Source organism: Nerophis ophidion, linkage group LG02 (assembly GCF_033978795.1).
Source record: "Nerophis ophidion isolate RoL-2023_Sa linkage group LG02, RoL_Noph_v1.0, whole genome shotgun sequence".
Lineage (NCBI taxonomy): Eukaryota > Metazoa > Chordata > Actinopteri > Syngnathiformes > Syngnathidae > Nerophis > Nerophis ophidion.
This window is the reverse complement of record NC_084612.1, coordinates 73504716-73532424: the sequence shown is the minus strand read 5'-3', so window position 1 is coordinate 73532424 and position 27709 is coordinate 73504716. Positions and strand designations below refer to the sequence as shown.

At 39.3% G+C, this 27709-nt stretch overlaps 1 protein-coding gene across 1 annotated transcript in view; it reads left to right on the top strand.

Moving 5' to 3' along the window:
- The window catches only part of c1ql4b (complement component 1, q subcomponent-like 4b), a 64873-nt gene extending 37886 nt beyond the window's left edge, over positions 1–26987 (top strand). Inside the window, exon 2 of the mRNA XM_061890529.1 lies at positions 26504–26987. Coding sequence (XP_061746513.1) covers positions 26504–26683 — 180 coding nt within the window. The 3' untranslated portion in view covers positions 26684–26987. The remainder of the gene's footprint in view (positions 1–26503) is intronic.
- Positions 26988–27709: the final 722 nt, after the last annotated feature.

Here is a 27709-nt window from a genome sequence, read left to right as displayed (position 1 = left end):
GGAAACTTTTGTTTTGAAGGGTTTTTTTCCAACTTCCTGTTGATTTTGGCTGGGGGATGTCAGTGTATGAAATCTAGGTCTAAGTCAGACCTACATAGAGGTTTTTGTTTAATGTCTTTACGACATTCTTACCGGAAGTTACAAGCAGTTTTGTCTGTGTTTTCTTCATAGGAGGCGCTGGAGCGCAATTTTGAGTTTCAGGGTTTGGTTTTTTTTCAATTAGATCGCAATTTTCACCAATCCTGATGTGTGTGTCCAGTTTGGTGAGTTTTGAAGCATTTTAAGGGGGTCAAATTACAGCTCTAAGAGGCAAAAATGACATTTTTTAGGAAACTTTTGTTTTGAAGGGGTAATTGGCAGCTTCCTGTTGATCTTTGCTGAAGCATGTCAATGAATGAAATGTAGGTCTAAGCGAGACCTACATAAAGGTTTTTGTTTAATGTCCCTACGATATTCCTACCGGAAGTTACAAGCAGTTTTGTCTGTGTTTTCTTCCCAAGAGCAGTTTTGTCTGTGTTTTATTCCTAGGAGGCGCTAGAGTGCAATTTTGAGTTTTGGGGTTTGGTTTTTTTATTAGATCGCAATTTCTGCCAGTCATGATGTGTGTGTCCAGTTTGGTGAGTTTTGAAGCATTTTAAGGGGGTCAAAAGTGACCTTTTTTAGGAAACTTTTGTTTTGAAGGGGTAATTGCCAGCTTCCTGTTGATTTTTGCTGAAGCATATCAATGAATGAAATGTAGGTCTAAGTGAGACCTACATAGAGGTTTTTGTTTAATGTCTCTACGACATTCCTACCGGAAGTTACAAGCAGTTTTTTCTGTGTTTTCTTCCCAAGAGCAGTTTTGTCTGTGTTTTATTCCTCGGGGGCGCTAGAGTGCAATTTTGAGTTTGGGGTTTTTTTTTTTTATTAGATCGCAATTTCTGCCAGTCCTGATGTGTGTGTCCAGTTTGGTGAGTTTTGAAGCACTTTAAAGGGGTCAAATTACAGCTCAAAGAGGCAAAAATTACATTTTTTAGGAAACTTTTGTTTTGAAGGGTTTTTTTCCAACTTCCTGTTGATTTTGGCTGGGGGATGTCAGTGTATGAAATCTAGGTCTAAGTCAGACCTACATAGAGGTTTTTGTTTCATGTCTCTACGACATTCCTAACGGAAGTTGCAAGCAGTTTTGTCTGTCTTTTATTCCTAGGGGGCGCTAGAGCACAATTTTGAGATTTTTTTATCTTTTTTTTTTTTTTTTTATTAGATGGCAATTTTCGCCAGTCCTGATGTGTGTCACAACTAGGCTTGGATTAAAGTTGTTTCCTCGATGCAGAGAGTGATTTGCACGGGCGAGACGTGACTGTGAGTACATGGTTGTTTATTTAAACACTATAATAAAAAATAAACAAACTAAGGGCGCTCACAAGGAGGTACAGACACTTGCCTATGAACAAACAAAAGACTAGCATAAATGCTGCAAACTACAAACATGAAACAAAAACACTTGCTCGATCGGCATGAATAATAATGAACTATAAACAAAACTAGCACAATGGCATAAATACAAAAACTTACATGGCATGGAACTATGGACGAGGGCATGAAGGAGGTGCAGCATGGCTGTGAAGCGTGTGTTTGAAGATCCCAGAATGAAGACAAGAAAAAGAGTGACTTAAGTAGCTATGATTACAGTTGGTACAAAATGCGGCTGCTAGACTTTTGACAAGAACAAGAAAGTTTGATCACATTACGCCTGTACTGGCTCACCTGCACTGGCTTCCTGTGCACTTAAGATGTGACTTTAAGGTTTTACTAATTACGTATAAAATACTACACGGTCTAGCTCCATCCTATCTTGCCGATTGTATTGTACCATATGTCCCGGCAAGAAATCTGCGTTCAAAAGACTCCGGCTTATTAGTGATTCCTAGAGCCCAAAAAAAGTCTGCGGGCTATAGAGCGTTTTCCGTTCGGGCTCCAGTACTCCGGAATGCCCTGCCGGTAACACTTCGAGATGCTACCTCAGTAGAAGCATTTAAGTCTCACCTTAAAACTCATCTGTATACTCTAGCCTTTAAATATACCTCCTTTTTAGACCAGTTGATCTGCCGCTTCTTTTCTTTTTTCTCCTATGTCCCCCCCTCCTTTGTGGAGGGGGTCCGGTCCGATGACCATGGATGAAGTACTGGCTGTCCAGAGTCGAGACCCAGGATGGACCGCTCGCCTGTATCGGTTGGGGACATCTCTACGCTGCTGATCCGCCTCCGCTTGAGATGGTTTCCTGTGGACGGGACTCTCGCTGCTGTCTTGGATCCGCTTGAACTGAACTCTCGCGGCTGTGTTGGAGCCACTATGGATTGAACTTTCACAGTATCATGTTAGACCCGCTCGACATCCATTGCTTTCGGTCCCCTAGAGGGGGGGGGGTTGCCCACATCTGAGGTCCTCTCCAAGGTTTCTCATAGTCAGCATTGTCACTGGCGTCCCACTGGATGTGAATTCTCCCTGCCCACTGGGTGTGAGTTTTCCTTGCCCTTTTGTGGGTTCTTCCGAGGATGTCGTAGTCGTAATGATTTGTGCAGTCCTTTGAGACATTTGTGATTTGGGGCTATATAAATAAACATTGATTGATTGATTGATAAAAAGTAAAAGAAACATATCCACTTTGGTGGCCTCTGCGGTGTTCCACGCCATCGTCCGCCGGGGTTGGAGGGAGCATGGCCAGAGACAGAAGCAGACCCAACAAAGCAACCAAGACAGCCGACTCCACTTTCGGCCAGTGTCCAGTCCGCATGGATGAGCGAGGTTACGTCCAAGGTGACTGAGGTGTCCGACACCTGCTCACCCAGCCAAGACACCGCGAAGCCTCTCCATCCTGGCGCTCAGTGCTAGCTCCGCAGCCCTGTCCTCTCATCCGCATCTCCTCCAGTCGGTTTGGAGAGACTCAAAGAGGCGGCGGAATAATAAAGAATAACTTAGAAATACAATAGGGTCCTCTGTCCCAAAGGGACATTGGGTCCCAAATAATAACCGGTATTTCTCAAACAGGGTATAGTACCGTTTTTGATTCATTAGTACCTCGATACCATACTAGTACCGGTGCAAGGTACAACCTAGTCCCGAGAGAGTACTCGTCTCCATTCCCATGTATTCCCAAAGATGAAAAGGATGGGAAAGAGTCTACTGTACGTACAGTATCTGCAACCTCCTGTCAGCCTCCAGCTCAGCTGAAAAAACGTGTCAGGGGAACGCCGCCGTTCAAGCATGCTGACAGATGTTGGATGTACAAGATGTCAGGATCTTTTTACTGCTTTAGTTCTCCAAAAGCCTATTAGGCGTCTCCCCCCCACTCTCGGGGTTCGATCCCGGCCCGGCGGGCGCATGTCGAGGGGTCTGTGAACTGCTCCTGATGGGTCGTGGTCAGCGCCTGACATCAGTATAAAGCAGCACTATGGAACTAAATCGAACAAGATTCACGATATTGCCAATAGTATTTGGCCACCCATCCAAATAATCAGAAAAGCACGTCGCTACTGGACTCTGGATTAGTGGAGATGTGATCTCTGGACTGATGAATCACGCTTTTCCATCTGGCTGTTATGGTTTGACGAAGGGGAGTTGACGGCACAGACACTAGGGGGCAGTATAACTCTATGTATTTATTACAGTATAGTTATTTTCCCTCCAGTTTTTCATATCTGTGAGCAAACGCCAAAACTCCTTGAGCATTCAGTGGCGCACATGTGAGCAAGGGCAGATGTGCACACTGTTATGCGCTTATCATTTTTTCCCGATTTTGTATGCGGCCTACAGGTATATTTGCTGTGCGCAGAGGACGCGGGAGCAGTGTGAAATTGCACAGGCGCGTACCTTAGAGGGAACGTTGGTTCTATGCATTTATTACAGTATAGTTCTATGTACTTATTATAGTATAGTTCTATGTATTTATTATAGTACAGTTCTATGTATTTATTATATATAGTCACTATATAAATATAATCAACAATCCATCCATCCATCCATTTTGTACCGCTTATTCCCTTTTGGGGTCACGGGGGGGCTCTGGCGCCTATCTCAGCTACATTCGGGCGGAAGGCGGGGTACACCCTGGACAAGTCGCTACCTCATCGCAGGGCCAACACAGATAGACAGACAACATTCACACTCACATTCACACACTAGAGCCAATTTAGTGTTGCCAATCAACCTATCCCCAGGTGTATGTCTTTGGAGGTGGGAGGGGCCTATCCCCAGGTGCATGTCTTTGGAGGTGGGAGGAAGCCGGAGTACCCGGAGGGAACCCACGCATTCACGGGGAGAACATGCAAACTCCACACAGAAAGATCCCGACCCTGGATTTGAACCCAGGACTGCAGGAACTTCGTATTGTAAGGCAGACGCACTAACCCCTCTGCCACCGTGAAGCCCCGAAATCCAATCAATAATAATAATAATAATACTAATAATAATAATAATAATAATAATAATAAACAAAACACCGGCTTCTGGAATTGGGCGTCCTTTCTGATTTTAACGCGTAAAAAAATACAAAACGTGCGTTAGCGCCAACACTGATGGCCAAAGCTCCAAAACAACCAAAGAAACAAAAAGTTTTGTTTGAGGTTTGAAGTAAGGATGTCCGATAATGGCTTTTTTGCCGATAACCAATATTCCGATATTGTCCAACTCTTTATTTACGATTTCCGATATATACAGTCGTGGAATGAAAACATTGTTATGCCTCATTTTTGTTGTGATGCCACCTTTCCCAACTTCTTTGTCACGTGTTGCTGGCGTGAAATTCTAAAGTTAATGATTATTTGCACAAAAAAAAAGAAATGTTTATCAGTTTAAACATCAGATATGTTGTCTTTGTAGCATATTCAACTGAATATGGGTTGAAACTGCTTTGCAAATCATTGTATTCTGTTTATATTTACATCTAACACAATTTCCCAACTCGTATGGAAACAGGGTTTTTTTTACACCAGGCGCAGTGGTTGGAAAACACCGGTCTAGCGTATGAAATAAATCCTGGATGTTGTTGCTGCACACTTGAGGTTCATAAAAGAAATTGGAGGAAAGAGTGGGGTTGTTGTAGAAGGATAGACCTCCTGCTAGTATTTCATGGGACTATTTGACCGGCGCGGGCTGGCCCACATTTATTGTGATTGTATGGACTTATTGAGGGCTCCGACCTATTAGAGGCTGAGCTGCCATGGCTGTCCGACTACCAATTACCCAAGGCTGCCTACCCTGGAGCGTGTGTGTGTGTGTGTGTGTGTGTGTGTGCGTGTGTGTGTGTGTGTGTCTTCTTGTATTTCTACCCTTCTTGAGACATCAACAATGAAAGAAAATGTCCACATGAGGACCAGTAAACAAGTTAGGACCGAAATCATAGTCCCAATACAGAAAACCATAAAAACAAAAGAAAAAAAATTAAAATAATAATTAATATTTAAAACCAATTGCTATAAAAAAAATACTAAAAGCAGTCTTTTTCTCACAATGTGTCAACTTTTTTCTTATAAAATTGGGAACAATTTCTCGTATTCTTTCTGTTTTTGCAATATTTTTTTGTAAGATTATTACTTTTTTTACTTTTTAACGCAAAATAGTGATATTTGTCTCATAAAATTCTAACTTGTATCAAAATATTATCAGTTTTTTTGTTGTTCTTGTGAAATAATGACATGTTTTAGTAAAATGATGACTTTTGTCATAATTTGTCCGAGTTAAATTGTGATATTATTGCCCAAATTTTACATTTTTCTCATAAATGTGTGACTTTTGTCGCGCAAAATTACGACTGTTGCCAACATTTTAAGCTTTTTCTTGTAAAATTGCGACTGTTGTCGAGTAAAATTCCTACTTTTATCATAATATTGCACAAATGTTCAGTTTTTCTTGTAAAATTTTGACTCGCGTTGGGTAAAATGACGACTTTTATCGTAACACCGCCAAAATTCTATGCTTTTCTTGTGAACTTGTGACCTTTTTCTTGTTATATTCCAACTTATTTTTCACAACAAGCTTTTTTATTTTTGCATAGTATGTATATATTATTAATGTTGTAAATACAAATCTTTATATATTTAGAAAAGGTGGTCCTAAAGAGGGGGGCATTTTTCCGTGGTCTCAAGGAGGTAAGAAATACAAGTGTGTGTGTGTGTGTGCGTGTGTGTGTGTGTGTGAGTGTGTGTGCGTGTGTGTGTGTGTGTCTTCTTGTATTTCTACCCTTCTTGAGACATCAACAATGAAAGAAAATTTCCACATGAGGACCAGTCAACAAGTTAGGACCAAAATCATAGTCCCAATACAGAAAACCATAAAAACAAAAAAAACAAAAAAAACAATAATTAATATTTAAAACCAATTACTATGAAAAAATACTAAAAGCAGTCTTTTTCTCACAATGTGTCAACTTTTTTCTTATAAAATTGGGAACAATTTCTCGTATTCTTTCTGCTTTTGCAATATTTTATTGTAAGATTATTACTATTTTTATTTTTTAACGCAAAATGGTGATATTTGTCTTAGAAAATTCTGACTTGTATCACAATATTATCAGTTTTTTTGTTGTTCTTGTGAAATAATGACATGTTTTAGTAAAATGATGACTTTTGTCATAATTTGTCCGAGTTAAATTGTGATATTATTGCCTAAATTTTAAATTTTTCTCTTAAATGTGTGACTTTTGTCGCGTAAATTTACGACTGTTGCCAACATTTTAAGCTTTTTCTTGTAAAATTGCGACTGTTGTCGAGTAAAATTCCTACTTTTATCATAAAATTGCACAAATGTTCAGGTTTTCTTGTAAAATTTGTAATCGCTTTGGATAAAATGACGACTTTTATCATAACACCGCCAAAATTCTACGCTTTTCTTGTGAATTTGTGACCTTTTTCTTGTTATATTCCAACTCATTTTTCACAACAAGCTTTTTTATTTTTGCATAGTATGTATATATTATTAATGTTGTAAATACAAATCTTTATATATTTAGAAAAGGTGGTCCTAAAGAGGGGGGCATTTTTCCGAGGTCTCAAGAAGGTAAGAAATACAAGTGTGTGTGTGTGTGTGTGTGTGTGTGTGTGTGTGTGTGTGTGTGTCTTCTTGTATTTCTACCCCTCTTGAGACATCAACAACAAAAGAAAATTTCCACATGAGGACCAGTAAACAAGTTAGGACCGAAATCATAGTCCCAATACAGAAAACCATAGAAAAATAATAATTAAAAAAAACATGTATATAACTTGAAGTAAATAATTAATATTTAAAACCAATTACTATAAAAAAAATACTAAAAGCAGTCTTTTTCTCACAATGTGTCAACTTTTTTCTTATAAAATTAGGAACAATTTCTCGTATTCTTTCTGTTTTTGCAATATTTTATTGTAAGATTATTACTTTTTTCATTTTTTAACGCAAAATGGTGATATTTGTCTTATAAAATTCTGACTTGTATCACAATATTATCAGTTTTTTTGTTGTTCTTGTAAAAAAATGACATGTTTTAGTGAAATGATGACTTTTGTCACAATTTGTCCGAGTTAAATTGTGATAATATTGCCCAAATTTTAAACTTTTCTCAAAAATGTTTGACTTTTGTCGCCTAAAATTACGACTATTTTGAAAATCTTGCCAACATTTTAAGCTTTTTCTTGTAAAATTGCGACTGTTGTTAAGTAAAATTCCTACTTTTATCATAATATTGCACAAATGTTCAGTTTTTCTTGTAAAATTTGGACTCGCGTTGGGTAAAATGACGACTTTTATCATAACACCGCCAAAATTCCACCTTTTTCTTATGAACTTGTGACCTTTTTCTTGTCATAATGCAACTAATTTTTCAAAACACGCTTTTTTATTTTTGCATAGTATGTATATATTATTAATGTTGTAAATACAAATCTTTATATATTTAGAAAAGGTGGTCCTAAAGAGGGGGGCATTTTTCAGCGGTCTCAAGGAGGTAAGAAATACAAGTGTGTGTGTGTGTGTGTGTGTGTGTGTGCGTGTCTTCTTGTATTTCTACCCTTCTTGAGACATCAACAATGAAAGAAAATGTCCACATGAGGACCAGTAAACAAGTTAGGACCGAAATCATACTCCCAATACAGAAAACCATAGAAAAAAAAAACAACAAAAAAACATGTATATAACTTGAAGTAAATAATTAATATTTAAAACCAATTACTATTTAAAAAAAATACTAAAAGCAGTCTTTTTCTCACAATGTGTCAACTTTTTTCTTATAAAATTTGGGAAGAATTTCTTGTAATCTTTCTGTTTTTGCAATATTTTTTTGTAAGTTCATTACTTTTTTTATTTTTTAATGCAAAATGGTGATATTTGTCTTATAAAATTCTGACTTGTATCACAATATTATCAGTTGTTTTGTTGTTCTTGTGAAATAATGACATGTTTTAGTAAAATGATGACTTTTGTCATAATTTGTCCGAGTTAAATTGTGATATTATTACCCAAATTTTACATTTTTCTCATAAATGTGTGACTTTTGTCGCGTAAAATTACGACTGTTGCCAACATTTAAAGCTTTTTCTTGTAAAATTGCAACTGTTGTCAAGTAAAATTCCTACTTTTATCATAAAATTGCACAAATGTTCAGTTTTTCTTGTAAAATTTAGACTCGCGTTGGATAAAATGACGACTTTTATCATAACACCGCCAAAATTCGACGTTTTTCTTGTGAACTTGTGACCTTTTTCTTGTTATATTCCAACTCATTTTTCACAACAAGCTTTTTTATTTTTGCATAGTATGTATATATTATTAATGTTGTAAATACAAATCTTTATATATTTAGAAAAGGTGGTCCTAAAGAGGGGGGCATTTTTCAGAGGTCTCAAGGAAGTAAGAAATACAAGTGTGTGCGTGTGTGTGTGTGTGTGTGTGTGTGTGTGTGTGTGTGTGTGTGTGTGTGTGTGTGTGTGTGTGTGTGTGTGTGTGTGTGTATGTCTTCTTGTATTTTTACCCTTCTTGAGACATCAACAATGAAAGAAAATTTCCACATGAGGACCAGTCAACAAGTTAGGACCGAAATCATATTCTCAATACAGAAAACCATAAAAACAAAAAAAAACAAAAAAACAATAATTAATATTTAAAACCAATTACTATAAAAAAAAATACTAAAAGCAGTCTTTTTCTCACAATGTGTCAACTTTTTTCTTATAAAATTTGGGAACAATTTCTCGTATTCTTTCTATTTTTGCAATATTTTATTGTAAGATTATTACTATTTTTATTTTTTAACGCAAAATGGTGATATTTGTCTTATAAAATTCTGACTTGTATGACAATATTATCAGTTTTTTTGTTGTTCTTGTGAAATAATGACATGTTTTAGTAAAATTATGATTTTTGTCATAATTTGTCCAAGTTAAATTGCGATATTATTGCCCAAATTTTGAATTTTTCTCATAAATGTGTGACTTTTGTTGCGTAAAATTACGACTGTTGTCGAGTAAAATTCCTACTTTTATCATAATATTGCACAAATGTTCAGTTTTTCTTGTAAAATTTGGACTCGCGTTGGGTAAAATGACGACTTTTATCATAACACCGCCAAAATTCTACCTTTTTCTTGTGAACTTGTGACCTTTTTCTTGTCATAATGCAACTAATTTTTCAAAACACGCTTTTTTATTCTTGCATAGTATGTATATATTATTAATGTTGTAAATACAAATCTTTATATATTTAGAAAAGGTGGTCCTAAAGAGGGGGGCATTTTTCCGTGGTCTCAAGAAGGTAAGATATATAAGTGTGTGTGTGTGTGTGTGTGTGTCTTCTTGTATTTCTACCCTTCTTGAGACATCAACAATGAAAGAAAATTTCCACATGAGGACCAGTAAACAAGTTAGGACCGAAATCATAGTCCCAATACAGAAAACCATAGAAAAAAAACAAAAAAAAAACATGTATACAACTTGAAGTAAATAATTAATATTTAAAACCAATTACTATAAAAAAAAATACTAAAAGCAGTCTTTTTCTCACAATGTGTCAACTTTTTTCTTAGAAAATTGGGAACAATTTCTTGTATTCTTTCTGTTTTTGCAATTTTTTTTGGTAGATTATTACTATTTTTTACTTTTTAACGCAAAATGGTGATATTTGTCTTATAAAATTCTGACTTGTATCACAATATTATCAGTTTTTTTGTTGTTCATGTGAAATAATGACATGTTTTAGTAAAATGATGACTATTGTCATAATTTGTCCGAGTTAAATTGTGATATTATTGCCCAAATTTTAATTTTTTCTCATTAATGTGTGACTTTTGTCGCGTAAAATTACGACTGTTGCCAACATTTTAAGTTTTTTCTTGTAAAATTGCGACTGTTGTTGATTAAAATTCCTACTTTTATCACAATATTGCACAAATGTTCAGTTTTTCTTGTAAAATTTATACTCGCTTTGGGTAAGATAACGACTTTTATCATAACACCGCCAAAATTCTAACTTTTTCTTGTGAACTTTTGACCTTTTTCTTGTTATATTCCAACTAATTTTTCACAACAAGCTTTTTTATTTTTGCATAGTATGTATATATTATTAATGTTGTAAATACAAATCTTTATATATTTAGAAAAGGTGGTCCTAAAGAGGGGGGCATTTTTCAGAGGTCTCAAGAAGGTAAGAAATACAAAAGTGTGTGTGTGTGTGTGTGTGTGTGTGTGTGTGTGTGTGTGTGTGTGTGTGTGTGTGTGTGTTGTGGTCCCTAGGAGACCTGCAGCAGCAGCACGCCGTTAATCAATCCGATTTAGAGCGGACAGGGACATGCTTAGTCGCTGCCCCCGCCAACACCGCCATGGTGGGGACAGAACACGTGTGCGTGACCCGCATGAAGTCTAAGGACACCAAAAGATGGATAGACGGGCCTGGGACAGAATGAGGGATGACGGACGGAGGACGTGGCGGAAGACGCAACAATTAGCGAGGCGCTGCGAGTTGAATTCAAAACACACAAAAAAAAAAGGAAGACGTCCATTGATTTGTTTCTGTCTCGGCGCACGGAACGAAAGCGTCGGATGGTGTAAGGAGTTCAAGTGATGGAACGCGAAGAGGACGCTTCAAGCTAATCATTACGCGGGGCGAGCGGTTTGATTTTTTTCCTCGTAATGGCGTGGAAGTCGGGGAAGGCTTGACAGCCGCTCGAAAGGGACCACGAAGACGTCCCGAGTTCAGAGACGAGGCCCCCAGGATGTCAAAGTGACGTTCGGTGACTTCAATCCAATCCAATCCACTTTATTTATATAGCAGGTTTAAACAAGAAAATGTTTCCAAAGTGCTGCACAACGATACTAAAAACAATTTTCAAATACTATCCTGAGCTCCACCAATGACTGAATAAAAACAAAAAATAAAAAAATCATTAAAGCTGCCTTTACCGATTCAACATATCTTTACCTGCACATTACTTACCTTCCCTGCATCCTGGGGTCACACTGGTGCTTCTTTCCTTCACCCATACATGCTAGTCAATCAATCAATGTTTATTTATATAGCCCCAAATCACAAATGTCTCAAAGGACTGCACAAATCATTACGACTACAACATCCTCGGAAGAACCCACAAAAGGGCAAGGAAAACTCACACCCAGTGGGCAGGGAGAACTCACATCCAGTGGGACGCCAGTGACAATGCTGACTATGAGAAACCTTGGAGAGGACCTCAGATGTGGGCAACCCCCCCCCCCCTCTAGGGGACCGAAAGCAATGGATGTCGAGCGGGTCTAACATGATACTGTGAAAGTTCAATCCATAGTGGCTCCAACACAGCCGCGAGAGTTCAGTTCAATGCGGATCCAAGACAGCAGCGAGAGTCCCGTCCACAGGAAACCATCCCAAGCGGAGGCGGATCAGCAGCGTAGAGATGTCCCCAACCGATACACAGGCAAGCGGTCCATCCTGGGTCCCGACAAGCGGTCCATCCTGGGTCTCGACTCTGGACAGCCAGTACTTCATCCATGGTCATCGGACCGGACCCCCTCTGCAAGGGAGGGGGAGACATAGGAGAAAAAAGAAAAGAAGCGGCAGATCAACTGGTCTAAAAAGGAGGTCTATTTAAAGGCTAGAGTATACAGATGAGTTTTAAGGTGAGACTTAAATGCTTCTACTGAGGTAGCATCTCGAACTGTTACCGGGAGGGCATTCCAGAGTACTGGAGCCCGAACAGAAAACGCTCTATAGCCCGCAGACTGTTTGCTAGTGCTTCCTGCCATCACCCAGAACACATATCTTTACCTGCACATTACCTACCTTCTCTGTATCCTGGAGTCAAACTGGTGCCTTCTTCTTTCACCCAGTCGACATATCTTTACCCGCACAGTACCTACCTTCTCTGCATTGTGTGGTCACGCTGGTGCTTCCTGCTTTTAAGTGGCCGTCTTGAGACGGCAGCAGCATCAGCGCGACAGTTCTTTGTAGGCTCGTAGAAATCAAAACCGAAGATTTTAGAAAAACTCTTTGCGCAACTTTTAATCAGAAGGCTTCAATCCCTTTCCTGTGCGAGTTTGAAGCCGACACAACAAACGCGCTCAGAGGAGATAATGTTTGGAAAAAGGTGACAGGTTTTGACAAAACTTTTGTATTGAAGGGGTAATTGGCAACTTCCTGTTGATTTTTGCTGAGGGACGTCAATGAATGAAATGTAGGTCTAAGTGAGACCTACATAGTGATTTTTGTTTCATGTCTCTACGACATTCCTACCGGAAGTTACAAGCAGTTGTATCTGTGTTTTCTTCCTAGAAGAAGTTTTGTCTGTGTTTTATTCCTAGGGGGCGCTAGTTAGTGGGTTAGTTTTTTCGATTGGATCACAATTTCTTCCAGTCCTGATGTGTGTGTCCAGTTTGGTGAGATTTGAAGCATGTGAAGGGAGTCAAATTACAGCTCAAAAAGGCAAAGGTGAGTGTTTTTACAAAACTTTTGTTTTGAAGGGGGAAATTGCAAACTTCCTGTTGATTTTTGATGTCAGTGTATGAAAATACATGGGTACAGCTAGTTTTCCTGGACCCCCGCTACACCTGAACCCGCCACCCACCCACCCCCCATCTCCCAAATTCGGAGGTCTCAATGTTGGCAAGTATGACTTTAGAGGAAGAAATATTGTTGACTTACTGTCACGGCTCAGACCCTTGCCAACGGCGCTCATTCGTCTGTGCGCTCCACTGAGCGCACCTCAGGACACGCCCAGGACGCGCCCTGCAGCATCCACCAGCTGCAATCATTCTTCGGCAATCAACACACCTGTCGTTGATGAGCGATCTGCCTTCTTAAGCCTGGAGAACCTGCCATTGCTCGCCGGAGTATAGTCTTCTGTAACTGTCGCTCCACGTGTTCTCCTGTGATCCCCTGTTGTTCCCCTTGCTTCCTGGATTGCCCTTTTGGATTCTTGACCTCCCGCTTGGACATGTTCCTCTCGACGCTTCTTGCTCGCCCTGGATCCTCTGCCTGCCCCACGGACTTCCGTGTTCTTTCGGCTCTTCACAACATTTGGTTACACACACCTCAGCTACATACTTCACATAGTCTGTCACCCATTCCCTTTTGGATCTAGTTCACACTCCATTTTCTCAGTTTATTTTCTATTGTTTGATTATTATGTATGTATATGATTAATATATATAAAATAAATCTGAGGACATTACTGCCACCTGGTGTCAGTCTGCCGTCATATCCTCTGTTTAAACCATAACACTTACAAACTTTTGTGTGGTGTTGCTTCCTTATTTGTCATTACTTAAAGCTGATTTTAATGTGTAGCAGTGACAGCTGAGCTGAATTGGACAGCGTGTTATAATAAAGTCGGTCCGTTCAAACAAGAAAATACGGTATCGTTAATCTGGAATGTTCACGGTCTTCATTGACTCACCTAATTAGGAACCGGTACCAAAAAATATAGGTGCTTGGTTTTGACGGAGATAGTTATCCACATATATCCATATTTAAAAGTTATTTCTTTTCTTTAATCATATTTGAAATAGCTAGTGTTCCATTTTGTACTATTTTTATCTTTTCTTAATCTCATGACACATTGTAGACTACCTTGAGCTTGGAATGCAGGAGTAGCAATACTCCTTCCTATTTCTTTCTGTCTCCAGCTGAGGAAAACAATAGATAAGTGTATTCGCTCTGAAGGGTGGGGTCTAGTGGCGTATTGGAAAAGACAAGACTTCCGTAGTGTTTTCAGTTCAACTTAGGCGAGGCGAATTGAATGTGTTGCTTTTTAGGTTGGTCTCTCCAAAGCTTTGGAATAAATATGCAAAATACCTATTCTGTTCTGGGTTATCATTTAAAATCAGCTTATGTGTCATCAAAAGAACTTGGGATGGACCAGCAACTTAAATTCCCTCGGAGGGACATCTGGTCCAAACACAACAGTTTACATCTCTACTCGTGGTTTTTGTTTACTGTTTACTAGAAAGCCTGGAGGTGTTCCTTGCAGGAGACAGGAAAGAAGTGGTTCTCATAATTGCAGTCATTAAAGGGGAACATTATCACAATTTCAGAAGGGTTAAAAACAATAAAAATCAGTTCCCAGTGGCTTATTTTTTTCGAAGTTTTTTTCAAAATTTTACCCATCATGGAATATCCCGAAAAAAAGCTTTAAAGTGCCTGATTTTCGCTATATGTAAATCCACCTGTCCATTTTCCTGTGACGTCACATAGTGCTGCCAATACAAACAAACATGGCGGATAGAACAGCAAGATATAGCGACATTAGCTCGGATTCAGACTCGGATTTCAGCGGCTTAAGCGATTCAACAGATTACGCATGTATTGAAACAGATGGTTGGAGTGTGGAGGCAGATAGCGAAAACGAAATTGAAGAAGAAACTGAAGCTATTGAGCGAATAGCTATTGAAGCTATTCGGCGATCGCCTTCTAACCAACGTTTGCGTCTTTTGACCACTGGAGCAACTGAAATCCGTCGATTGGTATGTGTTGGTTTGGCATTAAATGTGGGTGGAGGGAAAGGCTGGATGCAAAAATAGCTACAAATGTACATACAGCTAGCCTAAATAGCACGTTAGCATGGATTAGCTGGCAGTCATGCCGCGACCAAATATGTCTGAGTAGCACATAAGTCAATAACAAAACTCACCTTTGTGGTTTCGTTGACTTTATCGTTGGAAATGCATCTGCTTTGAGTGTCGCAGGATATACACACATCTCTGTCCTAGCATCGCTATCGTCGGTAAAATGTGCAGAACAAACGAGGGACCTTTGCATCTTTTGACCACTGGTGCAACTTGAATCCATCGATTGGTATGTTTTTGTTTGGCATTAAATGTGGGTGGAGGGAAAGGCTGGATGCAAATATAGCTACAAATGTACATACGGCTAGCCTAAATAGCATGTTAGCATGGATTAGCTGGCAGTCATGCCGTGACCAAATATGTCTGATTAGCACATAAGTCAATAACATCAACAAAACTCACCTTTCTGGTTTTGTTGACTTTATCGTTGGAAATGCATCTGCTTTGAGTGTCGCAGGATATCCACACATCTCTGTCGTAGCATCGCTATCGTCGGTAAAATGTGCAGAACAAACTTTCGCATCTTTTGACCACTGGTGCAACTTGAATCCGTCGATTGGTATGTGTTTGTTTGGCATTAAATGTGGGTGGAGGGAAAGGCTGGATGCAAATATAGCTACAAATTGTCACACCTATGGACCATGTTTTATTGAGTCATGTTATGTTTTGATTTTGGACATTCAGTCACGTTTTGCACTTCCTGGTTTTGTTTGTTTCCATGCCAACTCATTACTTTTCACCTGTCATTTCACGTCCCTGTTCTCAGCCTCACCTGTTTTCACTAATCATCACAGCTACTTAAGTCACTCTTTTTCTTGTCTGCTTTCTGGGATCTTCACACTCGCACGCACCCTACCCATGCTGTTCCAACCTTCACGCCCTCGTCCACAGTTCCATGCCTTGTAAGTTTATGTATTCATGCCACAGTGCTAGTTTTTTTTTGTTTGTATATAGTCATGCCATTGTGCTGTTTTGTTTTAAGTATAATATCGATTATTATCCGCCACAGAGCACGTCCTTGGTTTGCCTTTTTGTAGTCTGTTTGTTTATTTAATAAATATCATGTACCTGAATTCACGCCTGGCTCGTCCCGTAATCCCGCTGCGTCGAAGGAGCGCACACAATCCATGTCCAAGCCTGACACAAATGAGGCATAACCATGCAATATGTACATACAGCTAGCCTAAATAGCATGTTAGCATCGATTAGCATGCCGTGCCAATCGATGCACACGTAAGACAACTTGAATCCGTCCCTGATCGTGTTGTTACACCACGACAAGGCATAATGTCTCCAAGGTACGGAAAACAGTCAAAAAAACGGAAAATAACAGAGCTGATTTGACTTGTGTGTGTAATGTGTTTGAGAAAATGGCGGATTTCTTCCAATTGTAATGTCACGTGTGAAAGGTCATCGCTCCGACAGCAAACAATTGAAAGGCTTTTAAATCGCCAAATTCACCCATTTAGAGTTGGGAAATCAGTTGAAAAAACATATGGTCTTTTTTCTGCAAGATCAAAGTATATATTGACGCTTACATAGGTCTGGTGATAATGTTCCCCTTTAACATGTGTACATTGATAAATAATAATAATAATATCTGCTGTTCGCATCCCAAAAATCACAGCACCCACACGCCACCGCTCTCATGTACGCTCTTTTTTTGTAATAGTCGCACTCATTACAAGATTAATCAAGGAAACAAATATTATTCAATGCTGTTTTCTAATGTTCTATAATGTTCCCCTTTAACATGTGTACATTGATAAATAATAATAATAATAATATCTGCTGTTCGCATCACAAAAATCACAGCACCCACACGCCACCGCTCTCATGTACGCTCTTTTCCAGAGGCCGTCCACAGATTTAAAGTTACGGGTATGTAATTTCTCAATTGTAATAGTCGCACTCATTACAAGATTAATCAAGGAAACAAATATCATTCAATGCTGTTTTCTAATGTTCTATAATGTTCCCCTTTAAATGAACGTGGTTTGATTGCGAGCCTGAATCGTCGCTTACTAATCCAACGGCGGTTCGATTCCTTACAAACAAAGAAATGGGAGCTGCCCATCAGCATAATGAATGCAACAATCTCCCTGCCTTGACAATAAATCCTTGGAGGAAAAGTGTGCGATTGTGAGAGGAAGGAACAAACATTTAGCGGCAGCTGTGGGTGCCTTCGTAATGAAACGCGTGGAGGCATTGTTATCTAAGAAGACATCATTAGATGGCATTTGTTAGCGCTCGTGTAAACAAGGGTGCACATCATCACATGTCGCCTTTTTCCTTCAATATGGCCGCGGGCCCGGGATCATGTTTATTCATCAGCGCAGCCGCCCTCATGTGAGCTAACAGGATGAGGAACGACGCCTCCGACCCGTCATTAATTCTTCACTTTCTGCAGCCTTTATTGCGGTTGAAGGAACTTGTTTTGATTACTGTATGAACAGGAATGTTTCCCAGGTCCATAAGGAAGGTAGGGAGGTCTTTATTGTCATGACAAAAACAGACTATCAATGAATCTCAGTAAAACTAAAATAATGCTATTTGGTAACAGTAGAAAAGAAAGTCAAACACAAATACAAATAGACGGAATAGAAATTGAAAGAGTAAATGAAACCAAATTTCTAGGTATAATGATTGATGATAAATTGAACTGGAAATCTCATGTAAAAAATGTACAACATAAAGTTGCAAGAAATACATCAATAATGAATAAAGCCAAATATGTTGTAGACCAAAAATCACTTTATATTCTCTACTGCTCACTAGTGTTACCATATCGGAGTTACTGTGTAGAAATATGGGGAAATAATTACAAAAGAACACTTCATTCACTAACAGTATTACAAAAAAGATCAGTTAGAATAATACAAAAGAAGAGCAATATAATCTTAGAGAAAAATGTAATTTAAAACATTTGTATGCACGTACAACACTTAAAACCTTCAGTATATCAGTATGTGGAATTAAATTATGGAATGGATTAAGCAAAGCAATCAAACAATGTACTAATATGATCCACTTCAAGAAACTCTTCAAACTGGAAGTGTTAACAAAGTACAACAATAAAGAACCATGATAAACATTCTGATTTTACTCACTCGGATTGTAGTCAGCTGGAGGCGTGTCTTAATGAAATTAAACAATGGATGTCCGCTAACTTTTTGCAACTCAACGCCAAAAAAACGGAAATGCTGATTATCGGTCCTGCTAGACACCGAACTCTATTTAATAATACAACTCTAACATTTGACAACCAAACAATTAAACAAGGCGACACGGTAAAGAATCTGGGTATTATCTTCGACCCAACTCTCTCCTTTGAGGCACACATTAAAAGCGTTACTAAAACGGCCTTCTTTCATCTCCGTAATATCGCTAAAATTCGCTCCATTCTGTCCACTAAAGACGCTGAGATCGTTATCCATGCGTTTGTTACGTCTCGCCTCGATTACTGTAACGTATTATTTTCGGGTCTCCCCATGTCTAGCATTAAAAGATTACAGTTGGTACAAAATGCGGCTGCTAGACTTTTGACAAGAACAAGAAAGTTTGATCACATTACGCCTGTACTGGCTCACCTGCACTGGCTTCCTGTGCACTTAAGATGTGACTTTAAGGTTTTACTACTTACGTATAAAATACTACACGGTCTAGCTCCATCCTATCTTGCCGATTGTATTGTACCATATGTCCTGGCAAGAAATCTGCGTTCAAAAGACTCCGGCTTATTAGTGATTCCCAAAGCCCAAAAAAAGTCTGCGGGCTATAGGGCGTTTTCATTTCGGGCTCCAGTACTCTGGAATGCCCTCCCGGTAAAAGTTCGAGATGCCACCTCAGTAGAAGCATTTAAGTCTCACCTTAAAACTCATTTGTATACTCTAGCCTTTAAATAGACTCCCTTTTTAGACCAGTTGATCTGCCGTTTCTTTTCTTATTCTTCTATGTCCCACTCTCCCTTGTGGAAGGAGTCCGGTCCGATCCGGTGGCCATGTACTGCTTGCCTGTGTATCGGCTGGGGACATCTCTGCGCTGCTGATCCGCCTCCGCTTGGGATGATTTCCTGCTGGCTCCGCTGTGAACGGGACTCTCGGTGCTGTGTTGGATCCGCTTTGGACTGGACTCTCGCGACTGTGTTGGATCCATTATGGATTGAACTTTCACAGTATCATGTTAGACCCGCTCGACATCCATTGCTTTCCTCCTCTCCAAGGTTCTCATAGTCATCACTGTCACCGACGTCCCACTGGGTGTGAGTTTTCCTTGCCCTTATGTGGGCCTACCGAGGATGTTGTAGTGGTTTGTGCAGCCCTTTGAGACACTAGTGATTTAGGGCTATATAAGTAAACATTGATTGATTGATTGATTGATTGACATACAAATAGACGGAATAGAAATTGAAAGAGTAAATGAAACCAAATTTCTAGGTATAATGATTGATGATAAATTGAACTGGAAATCTCATGTAAAAAAATATACAACATAAAGTTGCAACAAATACATCAATAATGAATAAAGCCAAATATGTTGTAGACCAAAAATCACTTTATATTCTCTACTGCTCGCTAGGGTTACCATATCTGAGTTACTGTGTAGAAATATGGGGAAATAATTACAAAAGTACACTTCATTCACTAACATTATTACAAAAAAGATCAGTTAGAATAATACAAAAGAAGAGAAATATAATCTTAAAGAAAAATGTAATTTAAAGCATTTGTATGCACGTACAACACTTAAAACCTTCAGTATATCAGTATGTGGAATTAAATTATGGAATGGATTAAGCAAAGCAATCAAACAATGTACTAATATGATCCACTTCAAGAAACTCTTCAAACTGGAAGTGTTAACAAAGTACAACAATGAAGAACCATGATGGACATTCTGATTTTACTCACTCGGATTGTAGTCAGCTGGAGGCGTGTCTTAATGAAATTAAACAATGGATGTATGCTAACTTTTTGCAACTCAACGCCAAAAAAACGGAAATGCTGATTATCGGTCCTGCTAGACACCGAACTCTATTTAATAATACAACTCTAACATTTGACAACCAAACAATTAAACAAGGCGACACGGTAAAGAATCTGGGTATTATCTTCCACCCAACTCTCTCCTTTGAGGCACACATTAAAAGCGTTACTAAAACGGCCTTCTTTCATCTCCGTAATATCGCTAAAATTCGCTCCATTCTGTCCACTAAAGACGCTGAGATCGTTATCCATGCGTTTGTTACGTCTCGCCTCGATTACTGTAACGTATTATTTTCGGGTCTCCCCATGTCTAGCATTAAAAGATTACAGTTGGTACAAAATGCGGCTGCTAGACTTTTGACAAGAACAAGAAAGTTTGATCACATTACGCCTGTACTGGCTCACCTGCACTGGCTTCCTGTGCACTTAAGATGTGACTTTAAGGTTTTACTACTTACGTATAAAATACTACACGGTCTAGCTCCATCCTATCTTGCCGATTGTATTGTACCATATGTCCTGGCAAGAAATCTGCGTTCAAAGGACTTATTAGTGATTCCCAAAGCCCAAAAAAAGTCTGCGGGCTATAGAGCTTTTTCATTTCGGGCTCCAGTACTCTGGAATGCCCTCCCGGTAACAGTTCCAGATGCTACCTCAGTAGAAGCATTTAAGTCTCACCTTAAAACTCATTTGTATACTCTAGCCTTTAAATAGACTCCCTTTTTAGACCAGTTGATCTGCAGTTTCTTTTCTTTTTCTCCTATGTCCCACTCTCCCTTGTGGAGGGGGTCCGGTCCGATCCGGTGGCCATGTAGTGCTTGCCTGTGTATCGGCTGGGGACATCTCTGCGCTGCTGATCCGCCTCCGCTTGGGATGGTTTCCTGCTGGCTCCGCTGTGAACGGGACTCTCGCTGCTGTGTTGGATCCGCTTTGGACTGGACTCTCGCTGCTGTGTTGGATCCGCTTTGGACTGGACTCTCGCGACTGTGTTGGATCCATTGTGGATTGAACTTTCACAGTATCATGTTAGACCCGCTCGACATCCATTGCTTTCCTCCTCTCCAAGGTTCTCATAGTCATTATTGTCACCGACGTCCCACTGGGTGTGAGTTTTCCTTGCCCTTATGTGGGCCTACCGAGGATGTCGTAGTGGTTTGTGCAGCCCTTTGAGACACTAGTGATTTAGGGCTATATAAGTAAGCATTGATTGATTGATTGATACTTATTACTTATGGAGTATACATTGTGAATACATTGAGAACAGGAAGTGAACAAAAGTTTTAGCAACTGTTATGTAAAGAAAAGGGGTGGGATTAAATAAGCTCTGCTTCTTCCTCCTCCTTTTCGAACATGTTGAAAAGAGAAACTGGAAATTGTGACGTATCATGTTGTATGCTTGCATGTTCCAAATAAACTCAAACTCAAACTCAAACTCAAAAGTACAAACCCCGTTTCCATATGAGTTGGGAGATTGTGTTAGATGTAAATATAAACAGAATACAATGATTTGCAAATCCAAATATTCAGTTGAATATGCTACAAAGACAACATATTTCATGTTCATACTGATAATTTTTGCAAATAATCATTTACTTTTTGAGGTACCCAATGAAATTCAAACTGTACCAAACAACCATTTGGAAAAATCCATATTATCTCGGACAATTATGGCATTATCTATTTTTGTAAAAAAAAATCCTGTTTTTCCCGAAATTTCGAGGGAATTCCCATTCAAACGAATGAAAAAACTTAATTAAAATGTAATAGAATTAAAAAATATCCTCAAACTTTTGCTCCATTTTTTTTTTAACCCAATTTCAACCATCCACCCACACTGCTCCTCCCATATATTTTCATTTACCCAGAATTCCTAGTTTTCCCGGAATAATTTCCTGCCCGGGCTTCACGGTGGCAGAGGGGTTAGTGCGTCTGCCTCACAATACGAAGTTCCTGCAGTCCTGGGTTCAAATCCAGGCTCGGGATCTTTCTGTGTGGAGTTTTGCATGTTCTCCCCGTGACTGCGTGGGTTCCCTCCAGGTACTCCGGCTTCCTCCCACTTCCAAAGACATGCACCTGCACTGGCTTCCTGTGCACTTAAGATGTGACTTTAAGGTTTTACTACTTACGTATAAAATACTACACGGTCTAGCTCCATCCTATCTTGCCGATTGTATTGTACCATATGTCCCGGCAAGAAATCTGCGTTCAAAAGACTCCGGCTTATTAGTGATTCCTAGAGCCCAAAAAAAGTCTGCGGGCTATAGAGCGTTTTCCGTTCGGGCTCCAGTACTCTGGAATGCCCTCCCGGTAACAGTTCCAGATGCTACCTCAGTAGAAGCATTTAAGTCTCACCTTAAAACTCATCTGTATACTCTAGCCTTTAAATAGACCTCCTTTTTAGACCAGTTGATCTGCCGCTTCTTTTCTTTCTCCTATGTCCCCCCCTCCCTTGTGGAGGGGGTCCGGTCCGATGACCATGGATGAAGTACTGGCTGTCCAGAGTCGAGACCCAGGATGGACCGCTCGCCTGTATCGGTTGGGGACGTCTCTACGCTGCTGATCCGCTTGAGATGGTTTCCTGTGGACGGGACTCTCGCTGCTGTCTTGGATCCGCTTGAACTGAACTCTCGCGGGTGTGTTGGAGCCACTATAGATTGAACTTTCACAGTATCATGTTAGACCCGCTCGACATCCATTGCTTTCGGTCCCCTAGAGAGGGGGGGTTGCCCACATCTGAGGTCCTCTCCAAGGTTTCTCATAGTCATCATTGTCACTGGCGTCCCACTGGATGTGAATTCTCCCTGCCCACTGGGTGTGAGTTTTCCTTGCCCTTTTGTGGGTTCTTCCAAGGATGTCGTAGTCGTAATGATTTGTGCAGTCCTTTGAGACATTTGTGATTTGGGGCTATATAAATAAACATTGATTGATTGATTGATGGGGATAGGTTGATTGGCAACACTAAATGGGCCCTAGTGTGTGAATGTGAGTGTGAATGTTGTCTGTCTATCTGTGTTGGCCCTGCGATGAGGTGGCGACTTGTCCAGGGTGTACCCCGCCTTCCGCCCGATTGTAGCCAGCGCACCCCGCGACCCCGAAAGGGAATAAGTGGTAGAAAATGGATGGATGGAATTTCCTGCCCCTTGACAGTGAATGGAAAATATACAACCGACTCCATTTTCCACATTTCTCAACCGATTCGAACCGTTCCAACATCCGCACACTCCTACAGGAAATGTACATTCTAATTAATATATTTAATACACCTTAATGATGTTATTTGTATGTACATCTAGTTTGCCGGAACAGATGAATTCAACTGACATTGATTTTTCAGTTTTCGTGTAAGACCACATTTTTGGTATGACCCACAAATGTCAAAATTCAAGACCCGGGGGGCCTAGATCTGGCCCGCGAAAGCCTAGAAATGTCATGCGTCAGTAGAGAACTTTTGTTTCCGTTCTTTCCATCTTGAGAGGAAATGTGTTTAAACTAAACAATTTGTTTAAAATCGTATAGGGCGATACAACCTTGAAATAGCAGGATATCAGTTTTGGTCCATACTACTACAAGTACTGTGGATTCCATAATGCTGTATACAAACCCTGTTTCCATATGAGTTGGGAGATTGTGTTAGATGTAAATATAACAGAATACAATGATTTACAAATCATTTTCAACCCATATTCAGTTGAATATGTTACAAAGACAACATATTTGATGTTCAAACTCATAAACTTTATTTTTTTTTTGCAAAAAAATCATTAACTTTAGAATTTGACGCCAGCAACACGTGACAAAGAAGTTGGGAAAGGTGGCCATAAATACTGATAAAGTCATCAAACACTTATATGGAACATCCCACAGGTGTGCAGGCTAATTGGGAACAGGTGGGTGCCATGATTGGGTATAAAAACAGCTTCCCAAAAAATGCTCAGTCTTTCACAAGAAAGGATGGGGCGAGGTACACCCCTTTGTCCACAACTGCGTGAGCAAATAGTCAAACAGTTTAAGAACAACGTTTCTCAAAGTGCAATTGCAAGAAATTTAGGGATTTCAACATCTACGGTCCATAATATCATCAAAAGATTCAAAGAATCTGGAGAAATCTCTCCATGTAAGCGGCATGGCCGGAAACCAACATTGAATGACCGTGACCTTTGATCCCTCAGAAGGCACTGTATCAAAAACAGACATCAATCTCAAAAGGATATCACCACATGGGCTCAGGAGCACTTCAGAAAACCACTGTCGCTAAATACAGTTTGTCGCTACATCTGTAAGTGCAAGTTAAAGCTCTACTATGCAAAGTGAAAGCCATTTATCAACAACATCCAGAAATGCCGCCAGCTTCTCTGGGCCCAAGATCATCTAAGATGGACTGTTGAAGTGGAAAAGTGTTCTGTGGTCTGACGAGTCCACATTTCAAATTGTTTTTGGAAATATTCGACATTGTGTCATCCGGACCAAAGGGGAAAAGAACCATCCAGACTGTTATCGACGCAAAGTTGAAAAGCCAGCATCTGTGATGGTATGGGGGTGCATTAGTGCCCAAGGCATGAGTAACTTACACATCTGTGAAGGCACAATTAATGCTGAAAGGTACATACAGGTTTTGGAACAACATATGCTGCCATCTAAGCGCCGTCTTTTCCATGGACGCCCCTGCTTATTTCAGCAGGACAATGCCAAGCCACATTCAGCACGTGTTACAACAGCGTGGCTTCGTAAAAGAAGAGTGCTGGTACTTTCCTGGCCCACATGCAGTCCAGACCTGTCTCCCATGGAAAATGTGTGGCGCATTATGAAGCGTAAAATACGACAGCGGAGACCCCGGACTGTTGAACGACTGAAGCTCTACATAAAACAAGAATGGGAAAGAATTCCACTTTCAAAGCTTCAACAATTAGTTTCCTCAGTTCCCAAACATTTATTGAGTGTTGTTAAAAGAAAAAGGTGATGTAACACAGTGGTGAACATGCCCTTTCCCAACTACTTTGGCATGTGTTGCAGCCATGAAATTCAAAGTTAATTATTATTTGCAAAAAAAATACGTAAAGTTTATGAGTTTGAACCTCAAATATGTTGTCTTTGTAGCATATTCAACTGAATATGGGTTGAAAAGGATTTGCAAATGATTGTATTCTGTTTATATTTACATCTAACGCAATTTCCCAACTTATATGGAAACGGGGTTTGAAATTGTTGTATATTCTTGGGTAGCAGATTGTAGAGTCCTTTTGTGTATAATTTTAGCTGTTTGCAATATCAGTATGTCGTGAAATTTCTGATGTTGACTAATAAGAAAATGTAACAACATGTTCATGTAAACTACTGTATCCAAACATACGCAATGACTCTGGCAGTAATGTTTTTATTATTGTACTTAATTGCTTTTGCTTAAAAAAATATATATATATACATATATATATAGTGTGTGCATGTTAGGTGAATGTTGTTTGTCTATCTGTGTTGGCTCTGCGATGAGGTGGCGACTTGTCCAGGGTATACTCCGCCTTCCGCCCGATTGTAGCTGAGACAGGCACCGGCGCCCCCCGCGACCCCAAAGGGAATAAGCGGTAAAAAATGGATGGATGAATATTGATATATATAGATACTTTCCCTGTCGTCGCTCGGGTTCCACTAACCACCCAGGAAGGACATTGCTTTCTAGCAGGTTTGACTATTTTGTTTTTCAATAACAGATGTCTTTCTCACCGTCGTCGCTCCCACTGCTCGCGCTCCGCGTCTCGCTCCTCGTCTCCCGCATCTTGCTTCCGGTTGCTCTCCATTCTCTGCTGCGGACCCTCCTCCTTCTGCTCCGATCTCTCCTCCTTCTCCCCTTTTATACACTGCGAGGAGATACGTAGATTGTTTGCTGGTGTGCGAGCCACGCACCTGATCTAGATTGCGGCGGCGCTCCCAGCACGCCCCGCCTCTCCGCTCAGCCGCATTCTCCGCCTCCTTGCCGCCATCTTGGGCAGGGCTCCAGCGTGCCCTATATATATATATATATATATATATATATATATATATATATATATATATATATATATATATATACATATATATATATATATATTAACCAAAAAAACCATGTTAACACTTTTACTTTCATCTGGGTAAAGAGAGATTGCCTTTTTCTGTCCCCAGTTGCTATGGTGATTCTAAGAATAAGCACATGACTTTTTTTTTTTATTATGGTCTTAACTCGGAGTCAACTTAGTTAAATGATATCACTCCAATTAGCTGTTCTGCTTCCCTGTTTTTTCCGTATTTTTTTTTTTTTTAACCATATCATCGACGTCCCACTGGGGTGAGTTTTTCCTTGCCCATATGTGGGCTCTGTACCGCGGATGTCGTTGTAGCTTGTGCAGCCCTTTGAGACACTTGTGATTTAGGGCTATATAGATGAACATTGATTGATGGATTGATTGACATTTCATTGTTTATTTATATTTTTCCCCCCAGGTGAGGGCCAGTGCCATCGCCCAAGACGCGGACCAGAATTACGACTACGCCTCCAACAGTGTCATCCTGCACCTGGACGTGGGGGACGAGGTGTGCGTGCAACTGGACGGGGGCAAAGTTCACGGCGGGAATACCAACAAATACAGCACCTTCTCTGGCTTCCTCATCTACCCCGACTGACGTCTGCACTTTACCTCGGCCATGATTCCATTATGTCAGTGAAGACAATTTCTATAAAATGAAAAAAATGCTTATATTATTACATCCTGTAATGTGCGGTGAGGTTCAGGGTTGGTGTGGCACTGACTCCTTTTTGTTTTTGTTGGTATTATTACATCAAATGGTTGTGCTGTAATCAATTTCAAGATGATGACAAAGTCAGGTACAGTATGCCAGGTTACTGTACATTTCTTTGCAAGAGTAATGACATCACGCTGTTTACATTAGACCTGGGGTGTCCAAACTTTTCAACTGGGGGGCCACATTGGGCTAAAAAATGTTTTTGACGTGTGTGTATATATACACAGAATATATATATATATATATATATATATATATATATATATATATATATATATATATATATATATATATATGTATACACGCACACACATATATATGTATGGGTGTGTGTATATATGTATATATATACATATATACTGTTTATATAAATATACCATATATACATACATACACATATATACGTATATATATATATATACATATATATATGTGCGTATATATATGTGTATGTATGTCTGTGTATATATATTTATATATATATATATATATGTATATATATATATATATATATATATATACATATGGTATATATATGTATATATATATTTATGTATGTACAGTATATATATATTTATACACACACATACATTAATGTATATATATATACATACACACATACATTTATATACATATATGTGTGTGTGTGTGTATGTATGTATATATTTATACATACAGTATATATGTATATATATATACAGTATATATTTATATATATACAGTATATATGTATATATATACAGTATATATTTATATATATACAGTATATATGTATATATATACAGTATATATATGTATATATATTTATACACAGTATATATATGATTATATATTTATATATATGTATATAAATTCAGTATATATATATATATGTATGTATGTATGTATGTATGTATGTATATACAG